Here is a 14,130-nt window from a genome sequence, read left to right on the forward strand (position 1 = left end):
TGGCCGCGGCGGAGGAGGAAGCGGAAGCGGAAGGGCTGGGAAATGGCGGCGGCGAACAGAGTCTGGGGCAGCCGGGGGATGGAGGCCGCTGCGGGGAGCTGCTGGGCCCCGCTCCCGGCCTGGTGGGGGCTGCTTCTCGCCGTTCTGGCAGCGGGTGAGGCCGGCTGGGAGTGGGGCGGGCAGGGCAGGCCTGGCCTCCCCCGGTGTGGGGCCGCTCCGCGACTGAAGCGGGGGTAGGGAGGGCCTCGCCCCGCTGCCTTTCAGATGGCGGCACTGGGAGCTTTCGCCTGGCACCCTCGAAGTTGGGGAGGGGCTCGCTTTCCCCCTTCCCTCGAGTTGGAGAGAGAGACCCCTTTGAGATGCGGGGAGCCCCTGGTTTGTCCTGTCTGAGGTGGGGCTGTGTCTTCTCCCCAGGCTCCTGCCAGGGAAACTCTGTTGAGAGGAAGATCTACATCCCCCTGAACAAAACGGCACCATGCGTTCGCCTCCTGAATGCCACCCACCAGATCGGCTGCCAGTGTGAGTACAGCTGCGGGTCCCCAGAGTCCTTGGGGCGGTCATGCCGTGGGTGATGGGTGTAGTGCAGCTCGTGTTTGACTTGCCTAGATCAGTATTGCCCTTGTTCTCACTGCTGTTTGCCCTCCTATCTAATCCTGCTTCTGTAATGCCAAATATGCTGACCTGCTAAATTGAGGAGTGGAGACCTTAGAGAGACCTACAGACCTAGAGCCTTCCTACAGACTTCAAAAACTCTGAGAAGGCAGAGCAGCATTTTCATAGAATCACAGACTGGTTTGGGTTGGAAGGTACCTCAAAGCCCATCTAGTTCCATGGCCAGGGACACTCTCCACTAGCCCAGGTTGCCCAAAGCCCCATCCAGCCTGGCCTTGAACACTGCCAGGGAGCCAGGGGCAGCCACAGCTTCTCTGGGCAACCTGTGCCAGGGCCTCACCACCCCTCACGGGGAAGAATTTCTTCCTCAGATCTCATTTCAATATCCCCTCCTTCAGTTTAAGGCCATTCCCCCTCATCCTGTCACTCCCTGCCCCTCCTCTGGACTCGCTTCAATGGCTCCATGTCCTTCTTGTCCTGGGGACCCCTGAGCTGGATGTGGTACTGCAGGGGGGTCTCACGAGAGCGGAGTAGAGGGGCAAAATCCTCTTCCCTCGCCCTGCTGGTCGCGCTGCTGGTGATGTAGCCCAGGACACGGTTGCAGTTTTCTGGGCTGCCAGCACACATTGCCAGCTCATGTTGAGCTTCTCGTCCCTCAACATCCCCAAGTCCTTCTCCTCAGGGCTGCTTTTCATCCGTTTGAGCTTGTGCAGTCAGTGCATACACAGGACAAAACCGAGCCACAGCTTCGAGGGGTATGAGGCAAAGCCGTGAGCATTGCAGAATGCGTTGGGGTTAACAAGGTATGAGAGAAAGAGAGCAGGGAGTGAATAGGTGAGAAGGTGATGTCTGAAGGGCGAAAAGGGTTTTGTTTGAGTTGCTTGTGCAGTGCCTGTAACTTTGTAAGTTTTTTGGTCATATTGAAATAGGGAAGGCAGGACTGCAGGACTGTTAAAATTAAAAGGTAGATAAAGGAACCCCATTCAAGCGGTATTCCTGGTTGAAGTTAGCGTGAGTCAGTGTTTTGCTCATTTCCAATTCAGTTTTGCTTCCACAGCGAGCCACTCCCTGCAGCAGAGATTGTCAGCTGCCACTACAGGGCAGCACAGCTGGGCTTGGTCTGTCAGATAACCAAGAGTACAAGGTTCTCGTGACTCCTCTTCCATCTTCTGCGTGAGCCTAACGTTAGGGCAGACAGCTGCACACAGTCCTGCCTTCCTGCTCACAGGCAGTTTCCGACAATGAGAGCAGTTACTAACAAAGTGCTTGTTTTTATCAGTACCTCCTTACGAAAGTGCTTTGTCTGTTGTCCTTTTTTTTTTTTTTTTTTTGGGACGGGGCGAAATGACAAGTGGTTGACCTGCTTTGCTGCTAGTCTCTTTTGCTGCGACAATCTTTTGCCCCTTGTGCTCTTCCAGGCCTCGTGCTGAGCTGTCTTTGAGCTCTCAGTTTCTGAATTTGCCATCTTTACTCGTTGCTGAGGGGCAGCACTAAACTGCTGCTGTGACTGTGGTTCTTGAGGCAGGTCCTGTCTCCTCTGAGTCCTTACGTGCTTTGATGTGCTTAAACAAAAGATGTTTTCAAAGCACGAGTGCTTATTTCTTAGTCTATGCTGTTCAGCTTTTTCTTTTCCCTGTACTAAAAGCCACTGTTCCTTTTTCTGTCCTGCTGCAGCTAAATGGTGCCAGTTCACCAAATTGCTTCCTCTGACCCTCGAATCCCATGAGCTGTTCTTCCCTAAAGCCCTTAGTAACATACTGCCCTGCTGTTCTGGGGTGGTTTGGGGGTGTGAAGGAAGTAGATCACTGTGAAATGTGAAGGACACGCTCTCTTTCCCCAGCCTCCATCAGCGGAGACACGGGGGTCATCCATGTGGTTGAGAAGGAAGAGGATCTAAACTGGGTGCTTGCTGATGGCCCACACCCACCCTACATGATCCTGCTTGATGGGAACCTCTTCAACAGGTCAGTCATTTGCAGTTTTTATCTTCCCAGGGTGACTTGAGCCCAGAACATCAATATGGGTCCCTAATCTGATGCTGAAAATGTTATTTTTTGAAGGGACAGATAGCAGAATCAGCCCTGACTGCACTGAAGTATAGCGAGGTTGAAACATTTGTGGGTTTACTGTGTTTTAGTGCCTGAATTTATTTCTTCTTGAATGGGCTGCTTTGCTGGTAGAAGAGCTCTGCTCTGTGTAAATTTTCATGGCATGTTTGTTGCTGTAACAGTTACTAAAGTTCATTAAACAACGTGACTAAGATTGGTCACATCTCTTCTTGGGCAGAGCAGGAAAGAAGCGGATGAAGTTTTTTGCTTGTTGCTGTGTGCTGACCTTATGCAGTTCTGAGAAGATAAATAAAAAGGGACACCTTGGTTATTTTGATCAAAAGCATCATCACATGCTTGACTGTAATACGGCTTGGATTGTAACTCTTCAGTAATGAATTCAACATTTTGCTCGTGTTTTCTCTCTCTTCCAGGAGGATAATGCTGCAGCTGAAGGGAACCTCACGAGTGTCAGGCCTTGCTGTGGCCATTGCTCAGCCTAGCCCTCCCCAGGGATTCTCTCCTGGTTTGAAGTGCCCCAATGATGGCTTTGGTAAGGAAATGTTAAGTCTTTATCCTTGTTAGGAGGAACAGAAACGTGACCTTTACGTTGCACAGTCAAAGCAAGAAGCGCAAAGGGAACAGCAGCTACACGTCAAAGGAAACAGGCTCAATATGTTCGTTCGAAGTAGTTGGTCTGAGCTGGAATCTCATAGTTTCTCAGCCAGGGCTGGGGCAGGTTTTTGGGGGAAGACTCTTAGATAAGCTGGCTAAAACAGCATTAAGTCACTCAAGTGTTAAACCTGACCAAGGGTTATTGTAACTTCTTTTTCTTTAACATGTGAAACTTGTACTTAGTCCACACGTGATCGTTAAAAGTGTCTTGTGTTTGCATGGATCGAGTGGAGTGTGTGTTTACTTCTCTGTCTGGGCCAGCTGCTGCTTTATAAAATGACATTCTGCCTCCCTGAATTCCCCCTGTGGTTTCAGTTAGGTTTTCATTTCACTATTTTTTTTATACAGCAAATTTACTGTATTGAACTTTGAGGGGAGAAATTGCTACACCTTCTGTAGTTTGCGCAAAGCTTTCTGCTGTGAGGGATGCCACGTATGCTCCTGAGATGAGTTTGGTGTGCTGGCATTCGTCACTTCTCTGCCTTCATGCTGTTTGCACAGTATCTAGGTGTTAAAATGATTGGCACATTACAGATGCCATAGGGGTACTTCCAGCACACGATGAGCTCGGAAAAATGCGGGTTTGTATGTTCCTCCTTTTGAAGTATAATGTTTCTCTGTGTGCCTCCTCCACTCTCTCAGCATGTGATAAATGCTCACCGAGTGCTCATGCCAGCCTCCTGGCATGGGATGGCTTTGAGCATGCACGTTCGTTGTTCTCTCTGCGTGGCACAGAGCGCTTTCTCTGCCACTCTGCCGCATGCAGTGACCAATTCCATCTCTCCAAGCTTTTGTCAGCTGGTTCCTCAGCCCATAATGGTGCTCATTCTGGATTTGCTGCTATTTTCTCAGCAGGCCTTACCTCTCCTGCAGTCTGTTATTCTCTTGCAGGCTCAGATTTGCCCATTTCTTTCTGTTTTCAGGTGTCTATTCCAAAGATTATGGCCCTCAGTTTGCACACTGCAATAAGACTGTGTGGAATCCTGTGGGGAGCGGGCTTTCGTATGAGGATTTTGACTTCCCTATTTTTCTCCTTGAAGATGCCAATGAGATTCAAGTTATTAAGCAGGTACTGCACTTCCTCAACAAGTAGGAGAGGGGAACTGCTGCACAGTTTAGGAAAGGGGGCAGAAGTATTGTTTACTCTCAGCTTGGATGTTGAAATCTACAGTAAAAATGGTCTAATTTTATATGTGGTACACAATGCTATTACAGAAAGACTGTAATACAAAAAATCTGTAATGATTTTTATTTCTATCCAGTGTTATCAAGACCATAATGTCCCTCGTGATGGATCTGGCCCTGAGTACCCTCTCTGTGCCATGCAGCTTTTTTCCCACATGCATGCTGTCACCAGCACAGTTACCTGCATGAGACGCAGCTCCCTCCAAAGCACTTTCAGCATTAATCCAGGTGAGTGGATTCCTCTTTCCTTGTCATGTTGTGGGATAAGGTTGGGGGTAAAAATCCGAGTGGAATACAGTTGTGCAAAAGGAAGAAAACATTAGGGTTTTCTTAAAGGCTTGCTTGCCAACTGAGCCTTTGCAAAATAAACTAGTGAAGTGGTAAAGAATTTTGGACTGTGTTTGTCATCAGTTTAGAAAATAATATGTAGAACTGATGACTGAGAAAGGCACCTAATACTCACTACATCAATCATTACGAATGGCTCTGAGATTACTGCTCTGTTAGACTGTGTGTACGTGAATTGAAATCCTGGTCCTGGTAAATGTTTTGTCAGGGACTTTCCTGAGGCCAGGACTTCACCCCTGCTGAGTTTACTTCTCTGATAGAACCGCTGATGAGCTACAGTTTACCAGAAAGTTCATTTCTCATTTGTCACTGCCGTAGTCTCAACTCAAGCAATGTTGTTTCTGCTTCCTAGAGGTTGTGTGTGATCCTCTTCTTGATTACAATGTGTGGAGCACCTTGCACCCCATCAATTCCTCTGGAAAAGTCGATCCTGGGAAGGAAGTTATTATTGTTGCTACACGAGTAGGTACCTCTTATTCTTGCTTAGTAGAGCATGATTCTGGGAAGATATGGGCTTAGAGTCTCATGGGAATATACTTCTCTGAATTAGTTGGTGGGCTTACCTACTGTTTCAATGTAAGGGTATCTGCATTTTGTTTCTTTCTGTCTTATGTGAGACTCTTCAGCATTTTCTTTGCTGATAGAACCAGACAAGTACAAATGGTTAGCGTATCTGTTGTGCTTTTTCCTAAGATATTTCACATCCTAAAAAAGTGTTGCAGAGAGGGAGACAGTGCGGTTGGCTCATCTGTATGTTTTTTTTGGGGATAGGCTGAATCACATGGAGATTTAGTTGTGTGTCAAGCAGTGAGTCAGTGTCAGTGCTGAGAAAGAAGTTCACTTCCCCATCTAGCAGTCTGTTTTCCAGTCACTTTACACCCTCCAGAGATGCAAATTCAAAATTCCATTTTGTCGCTGTCTTGGAGCCTTGTGCTGAACAGTGTTTAAAATTGCGGCACGCTTGATAATCTCAGTTTTTCAGGTGAGGGCTGAGGGCTGGTGGCGGTGGCAGGGCTCCGAGGCCTCTGGGCTGCCACAGCAATGCAATTGGTTTTTTAAGTTTGATTAGGCGGCTTACTTTGGTTCTTCCCTTATCAGTAGGATGAGAAGACTAGGAGAGAAATGATAGATTTTTCTTTCCCAATACAATATTCCTCTGTCTACATGCACACTTCTTACCCCTCCTGTTCACGTTTACAGATTGACAGCCATTCCTTCTTCTGGAGCATTGCACCTGGGGCAGAGAGTGCTGTCTCTTCTTTTGTGACCCACTTGGCTGCTGCTGAAGCCCTTCATAAAGTGTCTGATGTTCATTCGCTGCAAAGGAATATAATGTTCACCTTCTTCCAAGGGGTAAGAGCAGCGGCATCACTCCACCATTTGGCTTGTTCTAAGATAGCAAATCAGCGCTTGGCTCCCTGCAAATGAACTTTTTCCCTACTCTTTGTGCGGAGTCATTTGTCTGCATCCCTACACTGTAGTTCTCTCTGCTCCCCCAGTGAGAACGGGATCTTAATTGCACTGGGATAACAATGGCAGATGGAGCTTCCACTGGGGCAACCCATATTCTGCCCCACAGTTCGTTCTGGATGAATGACTCAAACTTTGTTTTCCCTCCTGTGTCCTCCCACTGTGCCTGTCTCTATGTCTGCTCTCCACCTCACCCCCGTTCAGGATGAACTGCAATGGTGGCCAAGCTTTAAATTCTGAAATGAAACCCAGAAAAGGGCTAGATTAAAAATATATGTGTTGACAGCAGCGAAATGTAGCTCATTTCTGAGAGCCCAGCACTGGAGTTGGCAGCTGTGGAAAAGCAGAATGAGCTTGTGGAGGAGGGACTGATGGCCAACAGCTGATGTTCCCCTCAAGGCATCTACATTGATGGCTTCTTTTGTGCAGCTTTGTGAAACTGGCTCCCACAGCCCCATGCTGCAGCCATGTGATTCCCTTCATTCACCCTCCTCAGCACATATATCCCTGGTCAGAATTTCCCTGGGGGAGACAGGCATACGGCGCTATGGAGCGGACGTTCTCTGTCATGCTCCCAGGGTGCAGGAGGAATGATAAGATTTGGCTGTAAATCAGTCAAGGGGGAAGTCCGGTGGCTGACTGACTTCATTGCCCTTCTTTGTCATGGGGATTCTCTTCTTAGGGGCACCTCTTCTTTCCCAGGCAATGCTCAGCTTCTTGCAGCTCCCTTGACAAACTCATTTCTGTCATTTAGCCTTCCCTCCCTTTTTTTCCAGGGAAACAGACACCCCTCCTTTCAGGAAAGCTTCATATGTTTAATTCCCAGAATGGAGAATTGCCTTTTTCCCTGATTTGCTCTCCTCCTTACCAAAAAACAAAGAGGATGACTTATGCCAGAGTAAAGGCTGTATTAATGCCTCTCTGTGATACCTTGCTCGATATCGGTGCTCACTTAAGCCTGGCTTTACCTCTGTGCCTTTCCTGCTCATGGAATTCAATACCTGTCCCCTGTGTTTTTTGCTCTTTGCCTTCATTTCTGTCCTTTGCTCCATCCCTTCCTACAATACCTTTGTCTTTGGAGCCAGGCACAATGTAATATTTACTTTGGTCTTTTGGTGTGTGCCAGGCTGTGTGCACCTTCAGAAATACTTGGTGCAGTAGTTGGCCCTCAAACTCTCGGTTTTACTCCACCTCAGCCTCTCAAATATTACTGTTAGTTGAGCCAGGCAGCTATTCATATGTGATTCATGTATGATTTTTTTTTTCTATTGCAGGAGACTTTTGATTACATTGGCAGCTCACGAATGGTGTATGATATGGAAAAAGAGAAGTTTCCTCTCCGCTTGGACAACATTTATTCATTTGTGGAGTTGAATCAGGTGTGGGATAAGTTAGGAGCCCTTTTTATTCCCTGTTTCTCTGTGATAATTTAGCTGTGGTTTTCCCAGCCAGCCTTTAACTGGTTTTGATTTTTCCCTGGACTGGACTTCCCTGCTCTGCAATACTCAGTGATGTCCAGTCATGTACTTATGGTGGGTTGTTTGTTTTTTTTTTTTTCTTGAAGGTGGCTCTAAGGAATGACTCAATTTTATGGATGCATACCGACCCCGTCTCTCGGATGAATGAAACTGTTGAAGCGCAGGTAATAGAAAGCAATCTGTAGTCGTTCAGCTAACCAAAATGCTGTGGGATCTTTAGCACACTGCAGATGTTCAGGATGCTAACCTTTCCAGAGAAATTATACATCCAAAAGAACAGCAGAACAGCGCTGTTTTCTCTTCTTTCAGGTTAGAAACTTGCTAGATATTCTGAGTAATAGCAGCATGGGAGCACGTGTGACTTTACAGGAGGCTGGATACTCGCAGCCTCTTCCCCCGTCTTCCTTCCAGCGCTTCCTTCGGGCCCGGCACATCCCTGGAGTGGTCCTAACTGACCACAGGACTGCCTTCCAGAACAGGTACTTCTCCGGGGTCGATGGGCACAGGCTGGCCCGTGGCCAAAGGATGCGGAGCCGGCAGAGGGCATCTGAGCTCCTGCAAGGCCTCTGCCCGGGGTGTGCTGCCTAACATACATGTAGAGCGGCAGTCCGGGGGGAGTGGAGGAGCAAACATGTGCCATGTAATTGAACAAGCGCAACATAATTATTCTGACAACCGAAAGAAATCCAGTTTTGTACAGAAAATGTTCCCCACAGCTGGCTGGAAGCCAGAGGTGAGCGAATGGCAACTGAGCGTGCCTAAGCCTCATCTGTTCTTCCAGAAGCCTTTTTTTTTTTTTTTTTTAGTATAGCTTTCTATTTATGATGGCAGAAAGCCCCAGGCATTGGAAAGGGCGCTTTCATTCACCCCACATGACCCTACAACAGTGTATTCCTTGGGGATCCTCTGCTCTTCAACTTTGGAAGTGGAAATGTGGGGTAGAGGACAGACATATGCCTCTCCTCTCTTCCCTAAACTCTTCAAATTGTCTGTTTCCCTTCATCTTCTATCCTTCTCTGCTGAGCTTTGTAGCAATCAAGGGGATGTAGCTTCCCTTTCACCTCTAAATCTGCACCGCTCTAAAGGAGTAAGAGCGTTTGCTTGGAATTCCTCTCCGCCTTCAGGATAAGGCATTAATAAAATCCGCTGGCATGACTTGCATCAAAAGCCCTCTTCCCAGGAGACCTTCTGCATGGGTTGTCCTTGCCTCAGTTTCTCTACCCATTTAATAGATTGGGCTGTCGCCCACCTGAAAGCTAATCACAGCTTGTAAATTGTGTGGAGATCCTCAGATGGGAGAAGCTGTGGAAGGGCCAAGTTAATTATAAAGCCTCATTAAATGGTTTAAGGAGCGTGTGGCAGGGCAGTGCTTTGGCAGGGCTGTATCTCTGCTCCCAGGAGACCGCTCCCACTGTTTGCTTTAGGCACACTCTGAATCGAATTCCATGCCCTGTGGTTTCTTTCTGCTCCTCCCCAACCTCTGTTTGTCGTCCTCTTTTCAGATACTACCAGAGCATGTACGACACTCCAGAGAACATCCGGATGCAATATCCCGAGGGGCTTAGCCCTGAGGAGACCTTGGAGTATGTCACAGACACAGCCAAGGTTCCTACTTTGCTTTTTCTTTAGCTGCTGTGTCTGGGGTGGATGGGGCTTTGGGTAGGGGCAGATAGAAGCGGGGTCATGGGGAGAGGGGGAAAGCTGTTTCCAAAAAGGGCAGAAAGGAGGTGGGAGTGCTTTGTACAGTGACAAAGGCAATAGGCACTCAAATGCTAGCACGATGTAAGCGTTTTGATGGATGGGTAGATTCTGGCTTGCTCTCCGTGCTTGTTTTGCTGGATCTGCCTATCTTGATTAACACAGAGCGCTCTTCCTTTGCAGTCCCTGGCAGAAGTTGCCACAGTGGTCGCCCGTGCTCTCTACCGGCTTGCGGGGGGAGCCAACAACACCTCTGCTATTCAGGCAGATCCAAAAACGGTACGAGCAGATGGATTGAGTCCCTGGCATTTCTGATGAGCCCTCACGTACTTCCCTTCTGTCTCTGTTTATATGTGTTTACACAGCATGCTGTCCTGTCTGTCTCCACGAGGGCTTTGCCTCCCCCTTTCTCCCTTTCCCTACCACAGCTGAATGAAAAACCTTTTACCCTTCTCTAGTTCCTCGCCTTTCGATCTCAGGGCAGACATTAAGCTTCACGAGCCCTCTATAAAACAGAGCTCCTTTATCCCTGTTCCACAAAGGAGGAGAGGAAGCTGAGATGAAATGGCAATGTGTGCCACAAGGATCGGCTAAGGAGTCAGTGGAGCTGGAATCAAAACCAATTTTCACAGCTCGGTCCTGAATTATTGACAGTTGTGACATACAGTCTCTCCTTTGCTGTGCTCTTTGCCCCGGTAGTGGGAAACATCTATCAGCCAAATAATCTTGAGAGGTATAGCTGTTAAGATGCTATTTTCTCTCGTCTTTGTATAAACCAATTTCCATCTCTTTCCAGGTCACTCGAATGCTCTATGGGTTTCTGATTAAAATGAACAATTCCTGGTTTCAGTCCATCATTAAACCAGACATAAAAGGAATTCTGGGTAAGAGCAACATAGGGAAGACAAACACAAGAGTGAGTTTGACTCCATATGTTACCTGGCAGCTTTCTAAAGCGTTGTACTAACATTGTCTGCTTCTGGCCATCTCCCCGTCAATCCCATTTCTCTGACTGTTTGTTCCAGGTGATGTTCCCCAACACTACGTCGCCGTTTCCAGCCCTGTGAACACTACTTACCTTGTGCAGTATGTTCTGGCCAACCTCACCGGCACTGTTGTTAACCTCACCAAGGAAGAGTGCCTGAACCCCGAAAAAACACCCAGCAGTGAGAAAGAAGTAAGTATATATTAGAGCGGGATGATAGGTAAGGGCAGATCTGCTGTCCAGTTTGCTTGTTTCTGCATCTGAGGAAAGCCAGTTAGGAATGCTTTCTACTGCTCGTAATAACACATGGGAGAACTGGGAAACTCCTCCAGCAGAGAGATATCTTAACGAGGGCAGGGGAGGAGTGGTCAAAAGGATCCCCTAGAGTGAGAACAGTCAGTAAAGCCCCTCTCTTTCTCCTCAGACACATGGGTAAGGTTCTAGAACAAGGGGATGGTCTGGTTAGTTGGTAGTGGCTGTTTGCTATCTCCTACACTCCTGTTTTCTGTCTCTTACTCTCCCATTTTCTTTGCAGATGTATGAATATGCCTGGGTGCAGGGTTCTCTGGACCCTAATTCGACATCACGAGTCCCCTACTGTGTTCGGTCAACTGTTCACCTAAGCAAAGCGCTCTCTCCTGCCTTTGAGCTGAGGCAGTGGGGATCTACAGAGTACTCCACATGGACAGAGAGTCGGTGGAAAGAGATCCGTGCCCGAATATTTCTGGTAGCCAGCAAGGAGCTAGAGGTGAGTTTGTACATGTCTGAAAAAGAAAGTAGAGGGAAAACTGTGGCTAGCTTTGAGCAACATCTCCTGACAGCTGGAGAAACAGTTAAGAGTTTATTACAAGATCTTGTAGCATCATCCTGTGTAAGCTCCCCCGTTAAGAACAGCCAGGCTTTGATTCTTGAAAAGGAGGTAACCAAGAATGCGTCACTGGTGCTGACCCTACCTCCTCTAGCCGTTTGTGGGTTAATAACCTCAGCTGAGGCCGAGACAGTGCGGAATAATCAAGAGTCCCATGAGCAGGCTGAGCTCTGTGAATAAAAGACAGAAGTGACAGGAGTCTTAACCCCTTCCCCAAGCACAGGAAGCCAGGCTGGTGAATCTGGCCGTTGAGGTGTTTTGCCTGATGTGCAACTCAGATCTTCCTTCCTGCAGTTCGAATCCCCTCTCAACGATACAGAAATAACTTTTGTGCAAACCTTCACAAACAAAAGCTGCTCTTGGTTCAGTGTCTCCTATTCTAAGCAGCCCTTAACTGGGTGTGATGTGGCTTAAGTGCCAGCAGAATAAGGGTTAAGCGTGCAGTCACTTTGGGACTCTGTGCCTGTCTCGATGCCCTCTGGTTGGCTGTTAATGATGTCATTCCCTGTCAGGACAGACTCAGGAGTGCACAGCGCTGTTGTCATCATGTTCTAGCAGTAAGCCACCCAAAGGCCATGCAAGCCCGGGCAATTGTTGCATCTCTTGGATGGTTATTTGAAATATGAGCGATTTATTTATGTGGCACTGGGCCTTTTTAATGTTGTCAGGCAAGCACAATGCCCTGCCTGTGTGTCTCAGCCTTTTACAGCCCAGTAGATGCTGGTGCCCTGGAGATGCAGAGTTTGAGCCCAGCCATCCCTGAAGTGTTGACCCGATAGCAAATGTACTGAGAGAGTTGTAGCGGCACGTGATTCTGGCCACTGCATGAGGGGTGTTTGGAGATATCCAGGGGAGACTGGGAACGGCAGTCCTACTGTGCAAGGAGAAGGGGTGATGGGAAGGAATCTAACGAGGCTATAGACTGGTCTGGCACTCAGGCTTCCAGAAGGGTCCTGAGCAGGAGGTAATCTCAGTTATGCAAAGGCTATTGACAGATGTTGATTCTGGCAACTCTGCTTGTTGAAGGCATTTACAGTTCCTTGCTGGAGGACATGACGGCTCACGCAGGAGTAGCCAGTGTTACATTAAATGCTTGCTGAAAATCTTTGTAAACTGCATCGACCGCTCTGAAACACAATATGTTCTCTATCCTTATTTCTAACCTTTTTTTCTTAAAGATGGGTTTGTGTGTGCTGTTGATAACTACAATGAAAGCTGACCTGACCTGACCCTGTCTGGCAGTCACTTTTGTCTAATTCTTTAAGGTCCTCGGAGTATCTTTTTATTTCAGCACACGTAGTGCCTCAGTCGTGAGCTGGTCTCTGTAGCTTTCTGACAGAGACCCCCATTTGATGCAAATTCTGTGAGGTGCTGCAGGTCTGCATTTGTAACAACAATGCTAAGTGTTTCTCATCCCTTCCCAGATAATCACTTTGGTTGTGGGCATTGCCATTCTGGTCTTCTCTCTCCTCGCCACGTATTTTATCAACGCCAAAGCGGATGTACTTTTTAGCATCCCGCGGGACCCTGGGGCTGTGGCTTACTGAAGATGCTCTCGGGGCTTGAGAAGTCTTAGCCCTTGGATTACAATTGTCAAAAATAAAACTACACTGGAATGCCTCTCTCTCTGGATAGGGATGCAAATGGTTCTCTCCAGAGCTTCCGTACTCGGGTTCTGGGGACTGAGCCCTAAAATGTAACAGACTTTCCCAGAAAACCGTGCCGACCAAGCCCTAAAGAGACTCTGACTGAGAAGTTCCCAAAGCCTTTCTTTTTAATTTGTCCTTCCTTCTGAGCAACTCGAGAGGATTGGTCCTGAATGCCACTGAGACGACAATGTGATGGATGTGTTCCCTAAATGAAGGCAAGAGTGGAAAGGGGAAAGGTATTTTCTCTGGGATGTATGTGGACCGACAGATTTTCGTGGTGTCCAACAGCACAGGTTGCCTGTTAATGTCTAACAGCTGCTGTGAATCTGCGTATACTACAATGCAGGGAGGGCAAGGGTTGTTTGACAGATGATTAGATGTAAAATGTCCTCTTTTTTTAATGGTGCAATATTTTCTGGGTTTTGTATATATATAAATAGTTCCATTTAATTAAAAAAATCTCTGCTTACAAGTTAACCCATTGCCTCTTTTGTCTTAGTTGCTGCCAAAAGGACCAAAACCACCAGGTGTTGCAGTATGCGTTGGTCCTGGGAGAAACAGAATTTGTCTGATTTCTTTTTTGACTCGCATTGAAACTTCAAATTCTTTCTACAACTGGCCAAAAGACAGACATCATGCCCTCAGACAGGACAGGGACTTAACCGACTGTTGTTTAGACTGTAAGCTCTCCAAGGCAGGGATGCCTCATCACTCCGAACAGTGCTTTGTACAATGGTACCTTGATCTCCATCAATCCCTAGGTGCTGGTATAATAAACGTGGTTTTTAATGAGCATGCTTACACACTTTATTTCCTTCGATGCTATTGCTCAGTGCCCGGCAAGATTGGGCTCTCAGGGCTAGCGGTTGTGACTGACCAGGCACTTGGATATTCCTGGTTGTTTTTTTTTTAATATGAAAATTCACTTGTTCTTCAGCAATTGGGATTTAAAGGTGTGATGGTGCTGTTGTCCAAAGCGAGGAGTTCAAAAACAGGTAGAGAGGATGAATTTCAGAAACTGGAGCTGACTAGCACTACAGCAGACATTGCTTTCCCTTCCCCAGAGGACAGCATGGGCTTATCGTGTTTAAGTCTTTTCTCAACTAGGTGTATG

The 14,130-nt window shown here is 47.5% G+C and overlaps 1 protein-coding gene across 1 annotated transcript; it reads left to right on the top strand.

The window, feature by feature from the left end:
- The first annotated feature begins 28 nt into the window (after window positions 1-28).
- On the top strand, window positions 29-13,493 carry NCSTN (nicastrin). The gene is made up of 17 exons (XM_075737316.1): window positions 29-154; window positions 415-519; window positions 2,453-2,576; window positions 3,095-3,213; window positions 4,259-4,404; window positions 4,598-4,748; window positions 5,221-5,330; window positions 6,069-6,221; window positions 7,613-7,717; window positions 7,903-7,980; window positions 8,126-8,295; window positions 9,319-9,421; window positions 9,698-9,793; window positions 10,311-10,398; window positions 10,540-10,691; window positions 11,035-11,247; window positions 12,792-13,493. Exons 1-17 carry the CDS (start codon window positions 43-45, stop codon window positions 12,912-12,914), a joined length of 2,148 nt encoding a protein of 715 aa, XP_075593431.1. The 5' UTR covers window positions 29-42; the 3' UTR covers window positions 12,915-13,493.
- The last annotated feature ends 637 nt before the right edge of the window (window positions 13,494-14,130 follow it).

Source organism: Balearica regulorum, chromosome 28 (genome assembly GCF_011004875.1).
Source record: "Balearica regulorum gibbericeps isolate bBalReg1 chromosome 28, bBalReg1.pri, whole genome shotgun sequence".
In the NCBI taxonomy this organism is placed as follows: domain Eukaryota; kingdom Metazoa; phylum Chordata; class Aves; order Gruiformes; family Gruidae; genus Balearica; species Balearica regulorum.